Source organism: Phoxinus phoxinus (genome assembly GCF_949152265.1).
Source record: "Phoxinus phoxinus genome assembly, chromosome: 6".
Classification (NCBI taxonomy): Eukaryota; Metazoa; Chordata; class Actinopteri; order Cypriniformes; family Leuciscidae; genus Phoxinus; species Phoxinus phoxinus.
In genome coordinates, this window is record NC_136881.1 from 14953580 (window position 1) to 14967060 (window position 13481).

The 13481-nt window shown below is 37.8% G+C and overlaps 1 protein-coding gene across 6 annotated transcripts in view; it reads right to left on the reverse strand.

Moving 5' to 3' along the window:
- Nucleotides 1-12540, reverse strand: part of glrba (glycine receptor, beta a) — a 32430-nt gene extending 19890 nt beyond the window's left edge. For 2 of the 6 annotated variants that reach the window (XR_013798121.1, XR_013798122.1), the window contains exons 1-7: nt 11983-12414; nt 10132-10257; nt 9522-9628; nt 8033-8100; nt 7662-7888; nt 5064-5146; nt 4776-4916 (exon numbers count right to left, since the gene is read on the reverse strand). Coding sequence is in view for 4 of the 6 variants with exons in the window: in XM_079616823.1 (XP_079472949.1) it covers nt 4776-4916; nt 5064-5146; nt 7662-7888; nt 8033-8100; nt 9522-9628; nt 10132-10247 (742 nt within the window). In the remaining 2 variants the exon portion in view is untranslated. Of the gene's footprint in view, nt 1-4775; nt 4917-5063; nt 5147-7661; nt 7889-8032; nt 8101-9521; nt 9629-10131; nt 10258-11982 lie in introns of all 6 variants that reach the window. The other 4 variants (XM_079616823.1, XM_079616824.1, XM_079616825.1 and 1 more) reach the window with 4 other exon arrangements.
- Nucleotides 12541-13481: the final 941 nt, after the last annotated feature.

The following is a 13481-nucleotide window of genomic DNA, read 5'->3' on the forward strand; positions in this document are numbered from 1 at the left end:
GAGACTCTCTCGACGAAGGAGCGTAGAATCCAGGGAAAGCATTTATTTAAATACAAAACCAAGAAACCCAGGAATATCCAGGAATAACATTTATAAGAAGCTATAGCAGCTTGAGACATTTATATGCTATAGCAGCTTCCACTCTTCTAGGAATGCTTTCCACAAGATTTTTGAGTGTTTCTGTGAGAATTTTGCCCATTCCTCTTAGCATTTGTAAACTCAGGCACTGATGTTGAACGAGAAGGCCTGGCTTGCAATCTCCGTTCCAGTTCATCCCAGAGGTATTTGATGGGGTTGAGGTCAGGGCTATCTGCAGGCCAGTCAAGTTCATCCACAACAAACTCATCCAACCATGTCTTAATGGACCTTGCTTTGTGCAAGTTGAAAGCATAGCATTGTCCAAAATGTATTGGTATGCTGAAGCATCAAGATTTCCCTTCACTAGAAGTAAGGGACATCTCCCAACCCCTGAAAAACAGCCCCATGCCATTATCCATCCTCCATTAAACTTTACAGTTGGTACAATGCAGTCAGGTATGTAACTTTCTCATGGTATCTGCCAAACTCATCCTCGCCCATCAGACTACCAAAGAGAGAAGTGTGATTCGTCACTCCACAGAATACATTTCCACTTTTCCAGAGTCCAGTGGCGGCGTACTTTACACCATCCCATCCGATGCTTGGCATTGTACTTGGTGATGCGAGGCTTGCATGCAGCTGCTCTGCCATGGAAACCTATTCCATGAAGCTCCTGCCGCACAGATTTTGTACTGATATTAACGCCAGTGGATGTTTCGAACACTTCAGCTATGGAATCAGTAGAGCGTTTGTGACTTTTACTCACCATATGCCTCAGCACTCAGTGATCCCACTCTGTGACTTTACGACTTCCGCTTCAAGACTGAGTCACTGCTGTTCCTAAATGTTTCCACTTTCCCATAATACCACATACAGTTGACTGTGGAATAGCTAGCAGAGATGAAAACTGACTTATTGCATCGACAGTACCATGCTTGAATTCACTGAGCTCTTCAGAACAACAATTTTTTTCACAAATTAATGTAAATGCAGACTGCATTGCTGGGTGCTTGATTTAATACACCAGTGGCAATGGGTCTGATTGAAACAAAATAAAAAATTAAGAGGTGTGTCCCAATACTTTCGCCCATGTAGTGTATCTGTTGCGGTGAAGGAATTTCCCTTGCGGTAATTTTGAGAGGCTCGATACGGGACGGGAGGAGATTTTTTAATTTAGATTTTTCCTTGCCGGACGCTCAACGCCCGACGGCTCTTTCACTGTCAGCAAAGGTCAGATTCCTCTCTCCCTCACTCCCGCTGGAGGGACGTGAGGAGCTTTTTCATTTAGATTTTTCTTTGCCGGATGCCAGGCGACTCTTTCATGGTCAGCAAAGGACAGTTTCCTCTCTCCCTGGGTCATCCCCTGACATCAGACATGTATGGCTATCGACATTGTGACGGCCATACGTCGAGCATGGCTAGTGCTCCATATGTAGTGGTTCACTAATGTTGACCCAAAATTATGTATTCTTCCAATGTTCAGTTTCCCTATCGGCAAACCCTTGGTCTTCCCCTGGATAGAGCTAGCTCCATCACCAGTCGTTGTGGCTGGTAGTCTCCCCCTCATCAGATGGAGCCCTCCATAGGGACTCTTCCCTATATAGTACTCCCCATCAAGTGAGTCCTTAGGATGTATTTTCACATACTCCTCCTTTAGGTAGGATGTGGTCTCCACAGTGTTAATTTCTCAGCAGAAAAGAGAACACTTCCTCAACGTAAACAACCATGTGTTCTTTGAAAAGCAGAGGAGGGCCTACGGCTGGAGTAACCTCTACCAAGAGGTAAGGAGGTCCCCTTAATAGGGAGACCTGAGGCAATTTACCCTGGGTGCTGGAAGGTAGCAAGACAGCATAGCTGCATTTGTCATTCTGGCACACGAAAGCATGCCAACATCTCCACCGCCAGTTCTCGAGACTCAGTTCTGTAGTTATGGCTTTTAGTATAGGGACCCTTAGGGTCATCCCATTGACACCACATCGAAGTGACTGACAGTTACTGTTGTAAACTCCGTTCCCTGATGGAGGGAATGAGACGTGGTGTCCCTCCTGTCACAACTCTGAACTGCTCGCTGAAATGGCCTGTCTCGGCTGCTCAGCACAACCTGAATGATGCACGCCACTTTTTTATGCCCGTATGACGGGGGAATGGCATGCAAATTCCACTCGCCAATTCTCATTGGCCTTTTCTGATGTATCAGAAGTGTATAAGGCTCCCAAATGCGACCCCTAGTGTCATCACATCGACCCCATTCCTCGTTCCCTCCATCAGGGAATGGAGGTTACAACAGTAACTGAAGCGTTTTCTTTTAACATGTATAGTCACCTAAAAAAATATTAAAAGTGGAAAAAAACTTTACCAATGGAATGGATTATGGATTATGTTTACAACAGGATCAGAATGTAGATAAACAAAGTTGTAGGATAATTTATGACAGATTTGTCTTATTTATTATCATTACTTATAACATGCATTGCCTATATGTAGTATGGCCTATATGTAGTATGTAGTATTGCCTATATGCAAGTATGGGTGTAGGTGTGCGAATGCTTGTATATACATATGTGTATGTAAGGGCTAAATGTTATCATGCATCTTAATACTACAATGTGTTTTATCCATTTGTTTTATCCATTGATTTGTTTCCAATGATGAATGATTCGTTGGGCCGGGTGAGGCGGGATGAGGGAGAGCTTTTGTGAGTGTGAATGTACATGTGCTGTATTATCTTTGTCTTTGTCTCGAGGACCCCCTCGAAAACGAGATGTTTCATCTCCAGGGATTATCCTCAACAATACATTTCAAATAGTAGATAACACAGACACTCCTGATTACTTTTCGAAGCTTTTAGTGTTCAGTTTAAAGCAGTATCATCAGTCATACAAACGAAGAACAGAACAGTGCATTTAGAAATGCAGGGATCAACCTCTCACTTGTACATCATGTGGCGATACCACTGTCACTGAAAATATCAAAATATGAAATTATAAAATTATAATTCTGAAGTAGCACAACAAGCTTTGACCTTAGTGTGACTGTATTACCGTAAAATTGATATAGAGATCATTAAGACCAGACAGATGTTCTTTTTATTGTCTTGTTTGTGGTGTAACTGTATTTGATAATTTATATATAAGTGTGTGAAGGTACTGCTGTCACTGTGTGTGATCTTAGCGAGTTACACTCATGCTGTTTCCTTATATAAGAAGTGAATAGTGTATTATGTAATAGATTCCCACGGGAGAAATACACTGCAATACTTATAAAGATATACTTTATGTTAAAGGTACATATGTGAGTATGTGTGTTAAAAGTAAGGGATTATGTACAGTTAGTAGGTTATTATTCCAAATTAACTTTTTTTTAATCACCCTGAAAGGATTTATTTTAAAATAATGACCCACTGACTATACACTATTCCCCTTTTTACAAGGCTACTTAACATAACAATTAAATCAAATAAATGTATATGACATTTTGATTTGAGTTGAAATTAAACTATTATGTGAGAACAAAGAGATTGTGGGGTGCTGTAAGAGACATTAAACTAGTCCATCTGGATGTAGAAACAACTACATAGTTTAGCGGTCTATATAGAAAAATATTTGACTAATCAGAATCCAGTATTCCAGACAGCCATGTAAAAAGGTTTAATATTTGCCTGCGCGCACTTACACATCAATACAGATGAAACTCTTTTTTTCAATTCTTTTTTCTTCAATTCCCAAATTTGTATCTATTCATGGAACACCCTCAAGGTGTACTTAAGTAGGTTATAGGGGTTTCAAGAAAAGATTTTAAAAAACAAATTTTAAAAAATAAGCTAAAATATATTAGGGCTGTGAAAAAGACTTAAACACTAAGGTATTGATATATCACTGATAGGAGTTGGGGGTACAAACATTAAATAAAAAAAATGCTGGGAAACCCTGAACTGCTGAAGCAAGGTATTCATACAAGACTGTCACACAAAAAACATAACTACACACATTACATGGCAAACATGCTGTGCACAATTTATAGCAACATTAACAGTATCATTATCACTAACATCTCTGCCAGTCTGCCTCAGGCACAGAGTGCAGCAGAAACTAAGAGAGCTATATATATGATTTGTGAATAAAGCAAATGATTGGCTATGTTCAGAATCAAATGCTTGCATACCGTTTGCAATATACTGCACAGTACAGTATATACTAGATATAGTATGTGAAACAGTGTGCAATATGCAATACTAACATTTCAAAAACTGAAAACATCTTGGATTTTGTGTTTGGCATCCATTACCACTTGTAATGAATAAATAATTTGGATTTCTGAATTTTTATAATTTTGACCAGATCAATTGTTCAGAGGTTGATGAGAGAATAGAAGGTGCATGCAAGAGTTATCATTTTAAAAAACACTTCATAACAACAACATTCCTTAAAAAATAAGTGTGATCATTCCAAGAGTTTAATGCTATAGTAAGACTCTGGCTCTGATGCTGAGGTCGTTCTGCCAAGCTACCGATCTCAGAGGTATTGATTCATTTGAGTCTGAATTAGGAGTGTAAAAGAGGTATGAGCTCAGCGATTTCTCACTTGTGTGTGTGTGTGCTGTTCTTGAGTTGTTGCCTTTCTAAACACTATGTCCTCGATCTATGTTCCCCTCCTTTAATATGTATGCAAATATGAGTGTATATTTATGTCAATCCATACCTGTTCCTGAGTAGAACTTTGTGCAATTTCCATACTTGATGTCTTCTTGCTTTACATCAAACTGTGGCAAAGCAATCTCATCCATCTGAACAGGGTCTCCAGACTGCCACATAAACACCAGGTCCTTTGTGGTGTAGCCAACTACGTACGCACAACAACAAAAAACACCACATTAAGATGGCTTTTTTTTTTTTTTTACCTCATCTTCATCTTTCTTTCCATCTCTTAAACTAATTGTTTTTGTTGCAGGAGCACCAGTGTGTGTGTGTATGTTTTTAATTCACTTACAGCTCTCTAACTGCATCTTGCAGAGCTGGGTGTCCATAGGAAAGAGTTGTAGATCCAGAGGGCAAGACAGAGTGACAGACAACCTGAAAAAAGGGAATTTACGTAAATACTTACAGTAGCCAGCTTTTCCAGAGTTTAGAACAGACGGTATGTGTGTGAAAGTGTATGAAGAGAGGACACACACACACACACACACAAAGAAAATTCAGTCATCATTTACTTACGTCATGTAATTCCGAACCTGTATGAATTTGTTTCTTTTGTAGAACATTAAAAAAGCATATTTTGAAGAACATTGGCAAGCAAACAGCTTTGGGTCTCATTGACTTTTAAAAAACACTGAGATAAGATATCTTCTTTTATGTTCCACAGAGGAAAGAAAACCTTTTTCATTTTTTGGGTGAACTATCCCTTTAAGTATTTAATGTTTGTTATATAATTTTAACAGTTCTTTCATTTAGTTTTCTAGTTTTGTACTTATTTCTACTGTATATACCTATAAAGCACACTTTCCAAAAGATATAGATATATGTAAACGACTACATCTTCTAGCACTTATTTTTATCACACACACACGCACACACACACACACACACACACACACACACACACGCGCACGAACGCGCACGCACACACACACACACACTGCAAGGTTCATTAGTCTTGGGTACATGTGGAGCAGCAGTAGCAGATGACAGAGAGAGAGAGAGAGAGAGAGAGAGAGAGAGAGAGAGAGAGAGAGAGAGAGAGAGAGAGAGAGAGAGAGAGAGAGAGAGAGAGAGAGAGAGAGAGAGAGAGTGTGTGTGTGTAAAGGAAGCTGTGGGGTGGGATTCTCACCCCAAGGCTCTCTCTCTCACACACACACACACACACACACACACACACACGGTAAAGCAAAGATGTAGCATATTCTCTCATCTGCCACAAAGACTCTTTCAGCTTGAGCAAATAGCCATGGCTTCTAACATTCTGCTATCTAAATATGCTGCAGTTAAAGATCAGAGCAGAATAAATAGCACGATGGAACCTAAAAAACAGCAAGAAAAATATATACTGGAAAACTTTCAAAGAAATGATAAATGTGAATGTGAGAAGAAACAGATCCGATTTCAACAGATCTTTCAGCAAAGGAAATGTAAAAAGGACACATTGCTAGAGGTGCAATAAGCATTTCATACAGTATATGTGAAATGAGTAAACTCCTGTGCCAGATTTAACATTACATTCCATTATATAAGCAGTATTAAACAGTTTTTCTTCATAATATTTATCTTTGTATCATCCTATATACAAAATATTTACAACCACTACAAATATAGTTTAGACCTAATTCTAATGTAGGCCAAAGTTCTGCTACAACCCATTTGGTAAATGCATTAAACACTGGCTCACTGATGTTCTTTGACATGAAACTCTAAACTTTCTGAAACACCATAAAGAGATTACATTATTAGATTTGAATGTGATAAAAAAAGTTCCAAGGATGATGACTGCTTTAAAATTGCATGGGAAGCCCGGTTTACTTTTAAATTTAATAAAACCTAGCAAAAATACACTACCATTCAAAAGTTTGGGGTCGATACAATTTTTTTATGTTTATTTTAAGTCTCTTATGCTCACCAACGGTTGGTGTATTTATTTGATTAAAAATAGAGTTGTGATGAATAATAGAATAGTGCTGAAGATCAATGTTATGCTCATCCCCTAATTTTTATTATAAATCAGATAGTTCCAACTGGTAGATATCATAAAGTAAACATTTGAAAGAAAACCTTTAAAATTGAAAGGAAAATAGATTTTGATCATGTTTGGCGGTTATGTTACAACACTGCTGTGCAGATTACAGTGCAAATTATTGACTTATTTTGTTATTATTCATGCTTGACATGATGACTATTAGAAATGATAAAATCAAGTTTGGTTTAGTTTTTGATGATCTTCCAGTGTTGTTTCTATGTCGCATGGTAATCAAGACCTGTCAATCAGAGCGATCGATCCAATCCAAGCGTTCTCCAGCTAAAAAACAGTGTCCGGTTGGTTTTGACACATCTTCCCCTACCCACCAAACCCGAGATCCAGTTTTCATTGGTTGAACTTTCAAATGAAGTTGGAAAACACTGCATCATGATCGTGACGCAATAGGATCCCGGATGTCCTATAGCTTTAAGCAAACAGCATGTCATGTGACTCCGTGAGGATTTTCTCAAGATCTGCACATCGTTATGTTGTGTTTGGGCTCATTTGAATCGAGAAAACCTGCTCTAAATAAAGATGTGTGACTTACTATTTACTAAAGTTTCATGAAGATACAAAGCATAACGTGGCGCAAAAAGCCTCATCTGTATACTTTTTACATGCGTGTCGACGGCAACTTTTTGCGTTTTTTTTACGGCATCAAATTCCGATCGGTTCGTGAGATCGGCCAAATTTAGTGACTCCCGACTGAGTCATAGAATGTGGTTATCCGTTTGCTAAATTCAGATCTGGCCGATACAGATCTGTGGCCGATCGATCGGAGCATGCCTATATTGAACATTGTTGTTTTTATTATCATATTGCCACTGTATTATTAAAACAATAACTATGGCCTTGACCCACCTCATGCTGATGAGGACGTCTCCATTGCGGAAGATGAACAGGAGTATGTTATCCTGTGTGACGTCGTGAAAATTGGCATTTTTTTCATTGGCGAAAAACAGATCTGGCTTCCACAGGCACTGGAACATTTTTGGATCAACGGTCAATGCATCCGACTTAAAATCAGCTGGCAACCGCAGCCGTGGGTCATTCCAGCGCTGGCGCAGGAAAATATTTATACGGTAATCCTGGAGATTAAACAATGTAGTATCAATAGAGGCAAATATATTTTGTAAATCAATTAAATGAACAACATTTAACAAGATTGTGTGCCTAAATTAATAATATGGAATAGAATATAAAGTACAAGTAAATTACACACACATACTAACCATTGTCGTCTCTTGAATCGACCCAAAGCTGTTGATGAAGATGTTCACCTTATCCTCCACTGGGATACCTGCAAACACACGATAGCAACTCTTTCGTAGCAATATAATCATGGACATCAACCATGTGTGTAGGATAAAAGCTGTGAGCTATTCTCAGATTCCCCAAAGTGCAAAGCAAATACTCTCAAATGTGAGAATATTCTGTGCTTCGTTGGATGTAAGAACTTGGAACCGTAGCAGAAGCCCATTGATCTAACAGTTTCGTCCTGACATATTCTTATCCTACTGGGTTCAGAACGACACATTCTAATCCCACAGGGTCTAGTGATGCTCAGCAGCACGATGGAGGAGAATTTCCAATTACTCTGTACAATACACACTCTTGCCATTTTCTGACACTGTGATCAAATTATCATTCCAATGAGGTCATCCATTATGTTGTTTGTGACTTTTCGAGAGAGAACAAATGCAAATACTGCAAAGTTTATAGTTGTCTTATGAACATGCTAGAGGTCTGAGAGGTTTGGTAATCATATGACACAAAAACAAAAAAAAAGCGTCACTGGTCGGAACCTAAAAGAATTTGTCATATGCAACCAATTTTACTTCTGTAATCTGACACATTTCAGAGTAAAACAGGATATTTAAAATAAAATAAAGTAGATTTTTTTTGGGGGGGGGAAATGTAATACATTACTCAATAATCCATTTGATCTGGGTGATATCAGAAAAAAGGACGGTTGTTCAGAGGATGAGTAAGTTATTACAGTTGAATGAAATATTCCAATGACAAAATATTTTGGTAGCGCTTTAAACACTGAACTGATTTCACTGAATAATGACTGCTAACTATTATGATTTTAGAGCTGCTTTACAGAAGAATTAAATTCTGTTTGCATCATTGAATTATTATTTTGCTGTTTATCACTGTAAAGATGATTTGAAACAATATGTATTGTATAAAGTGCTATATACATAAAAGTGACTTGACTTTACAATCAAGTTCAATTCATTAACATGAGTTAATCCCTTATGTATCATGATTTTTATTTTTTTTACAGAATTTATCAGCTAGGTTAATTCATCAATATACTTACTACTTATTGTTAATGTATGTCCATTCATAATATATTGCCACATTTTAAATGTAATAATATTTCATATTTATATATTAGAAAAATATATATTTGTGTATGAAATTAATATTAACCTACAGTATATTAATAAAGGCATTACTAAAATTGCCATTGTTAGTTCATACCTAATGCATTAACTGAAGTTAATTTCTATTTCATATTTATAGTTAGTCATTAGTGCGATCCTCATTGTAATGTTTTTCATTTGCATTTTTTAATTTTGTGTCTTATTTTTTCGTCAGTAAATGTTTGGGAGTCATTTTGGTTATTGCTTCACTATGGCAAAGATAATATGGAATAAAACATTTTTTAATGAGAAAGTATTTCAAGGTAGAATTCTGAAATCTCAGTACCTTTGAAGTTTGGTCGTATTCGTGAATCATAGGTCATCAGCAGGCGGTTCAGTATGTTGCTGGTCGAGTTGGCTGGGACCCTGTCCAAGTCCTCTGCTGATAACTGACTGGCAATGTCAAAACAGACACATGCACATTATACTGGCACTGCATCACTTATCAGTCATACTAGGATGTAACTTGCCCAGGCAAAAAAAATAAAAAATCACAGCCCTCTCAGATTCAAAAAATATTCACTATTCAATACATCATTCCACTGGAATAATGTCTGCTATCAGAAAATACAGTACAAAGCAGAGACAATTACTCATGCTTAGTCATACAGAAATGGACCACTGGCCCTGCCTATGACCTGAGGCCAATTCAGCTGGATCTGTTAGTATGTAATAGAGAGAGTGCTGATAAGGAGGACACAGCTGTTCCTGGACCAGTGCTAACAGAAACATCCAGTCTGGCAGGCTCCAAAATGTATTGCCAGTCTTTCACTCTGCTTAACAGCACTGTCATTCCTCATGACTGACATCCTTGCATACAAGGCAACCTTAAATGATTATGGGATCAGCACACATATGTATGCACGAGAGTGTGTGTTCCTGCCTGGGAGACTTACGAGGGACAGACGACTTGTTTGCCCTTTTTCGCCTTCTTGGGCTTGAGTCCTTCTGCTGTGCTTTCTGCTGAGAATTGAAGCAACAGCATCAACACGATCAACCCCTTAAGAACCATGACTGCACACCTGCAACACACAGACACATTAGTCAGCAAAAATACAATGGCAAAACGCTTGAATGTAAATGTGGGGTTCATTTAAATATGCCATTTACTACATCAATGCCGCAAAACATCAGGCCAGATCAGGAATACAGAAATTCTTTAATCATTTCACTTGAACAAGACACTGAATAGATAAAAACATAAATTCTAGAATATGAAATAAAATAAAAATATTAAGTGCCCAGTAGCATAAAGTCACCATTGAAGTTGGATAGTCTTTTTTCCATATTATGTTGTAGCATACATCCAAGTGAAACAGCTTCTCAAGCAAGAAAAAAAGAAAAAGGGCGGGACTTGATTTAGTCCGTCAGGAATTGATTGGATCGTAGTGGGTGACAGCTTGTCTCGCCCTCGCGCCAGTAAACACATCATCAGAGAAGTGATGAGAAAGAGAAAGTTACAAATTGTGAAAGTTGATTGAGCTTGTATAGGCCAAGCATATTAAATATATAGAAGCCAATTATGCAATATAATATTTTAAAATATATTTATAGTATATAATATATAGTATATAATATATTAACCATGATTTAACCAAATAATAATAATAATTTCATGCATTAGGCCTATACGTGATGTATGAAAGATCAGAGCATTGTTTTTGAAGATGAAATTGTAACATTGCATTTGAATAGAACAGGTTTGAAAATAAAGTGAGGGACAATTCAAATTTAGAATTTTCACAGATTCTATTCTATTATACTTCTCTCATATATAATACAGTCACTTATGCGATATATGGGAGGCCTGGTCAAGGCTAGCTGTCTAGCTATTGAACATTTTGCCAGTGATTTCCCAGGACAACAGAAACAGCTCACCGAACACACGTTCAGCTGGGGGCATGTTGTCTAGTTTTTATGGTCTAGGACTAGGTTGTCACAATGAAACATTATGTTGGCCTTTCAGCTAAACAAATTTAATAAATAAATACAGTTACGAAAGAAAACAATTTATAAAAATGCAAAACTGCAAATGGAATGTCCAAAGCATAGTCTATTGTGGGCTATACATCTATATACATTGAACACTTAAAACGATGAGCAAAAATGATAAATGTGTCAACATTCCCTGACATATCTGACAATGAAATAGGCTATCCTTGTCCTGAGAAAATACGTCAGCTCAACATTTGGGTTAAATATAATGAACATGAATATAATGTACATGTATATGTAAAAGCTACAATGGCAAAAATATGATATCTGAATTTTAGTTTGGAGAACAGAATTCACAAAAACGATCCCAATGTAAAAAAATAGTTTTGAACTATAGATGTTTATAATTATAGGCCTATATAAAAATGTTTGGTTTAGTATCTTGATAGAAAAATGTCCGAGCTTAAAATGAACAATACAATCTCTTTCAAAACCCATAGCTTGATCATCGTGGTTTGATCAGACCTTGAGAATAATGTACAGATTAATTAAACCTAATAAAAGCTCTCGCTCCAGTGGCGAAGTGAAAAACACCCGGGATTGAATCCAGCACTAGAGATCCGCAGTGGAAACACCAGAAAACACTCAGTACATCGTTAAACACTCCCAAGACCCCCCAGTGCAGACTTATGCTACAATATAAAGACACCCGTAATAAGTCTCTCTGAGAACTTGCGAAATCATGTTGAAGCGAAAAAAGCGCGTGTCAGTGCAGAACATAATGACAGTATAAATAAGCCACGTAGCCTCACCTCAGGAAGAAAACACAGATGATATTAGTGCCCCCCGCTCAAACACGGTTCCAGCAAACACACGTCTGTCATTGTATGTATATCCACACTCCAGGCTCAGTTTCGGTGTGTGTTATGGATTGCGCGTGCATGCACCTGTCCCGCCGCTGCAGTGGCTGCTGTGCTCTCGCGTGATGAAGCAGGCGCTGTCCCGCACCGGCGGCGTCACTTTCTCCTCCTGGATTTAAGTTACGAAACCTACTGAGCTACAATACCATTAAGTGAATTTGAAGATATAAGGTACATGTGTTATGTAAAAGCAATAGTGGTATCATTTAAGCTGTTAAACGTACACGCACATTCAACGAAATAACGGCGAAATCAGCGCACTCTGATACTAAGCAAGAAAGACTTCACGAGATGTTGGTGGTTTTGTGAACAGCTCCGCCTCACCTCGACTTGTCCTTTGTGTCACATTAAATCACGGCCCCTCTCTCTTAACAGATTTACACTGAGCCCACAGAGCTAAACGAGGGCATGGGATGGGCTCTGTGTGTGTGTGTGTGTGTGTGTGAGAGAGAGGGGAAGTGGCAGGAAAGATAAATGATCCCACGTGAGAATAATAATGAGAGAAAATGAGGAAGATACCCATATACAATGAGAATATGATGAATTATATTTGCTCATTATATCTTATAAATATTTAATTAATAGATGTATAAAGTATATCATATAGCTAATATATGAATGTATGTAGTATAAATAATGTATATTATATGATACATTATATATATATATATATATATATATAGAGAGAGAGAGAGAGAGAGAGAGAGAGAGAGAGAGAGAGAGAGAATAATATGAATCACATTTGCTCAGTAAACCTTATAAAGTTATATATTTTATATTTCTTTCTTTCTCTCTGTATTTATACACATACATGAAGTAACAGCATATATAAACGGGTGTAGGTGTGTGAGATACCAGCACAAACAAATACAGTGCAACTGGGAAATAAAACACTACAACTGTGTTTCTGAATTTGTGAAGCCATTCTGCTCACAGCATGGCACAACGCCAGCATGCTGCAGAGGAGACGCGCGCACGCACACACACACACACACACACACACACACACACACACACACTAGACAGCTTCATGATGGTCTTTACAAATTACAAACTTACCTCAGCATTTCAGATGCTGTAAAACATCAGTTCTTAATCCTCTATCACACACACACACAAGCTTGTCAGATGTGGTAGTTTCACAGGTGAATATTGTGTAATACAATTAGAGTGAGTGACTATTATTCGTATAAAGTAATCATTAAAAAACATACTACATAACCGCTCCGATACAAAAAAAGACAGATGCTATGCTAAATATGGGACATGCTTTCATGCCTTCTACACATATACAGTACATATAACACACACCCACACCATCTGTCCGGGGCTGACAAGAACACAATTCATCCTGAGCTCAGGCACTTTTTTGACCAAAGAATGGATTTCAC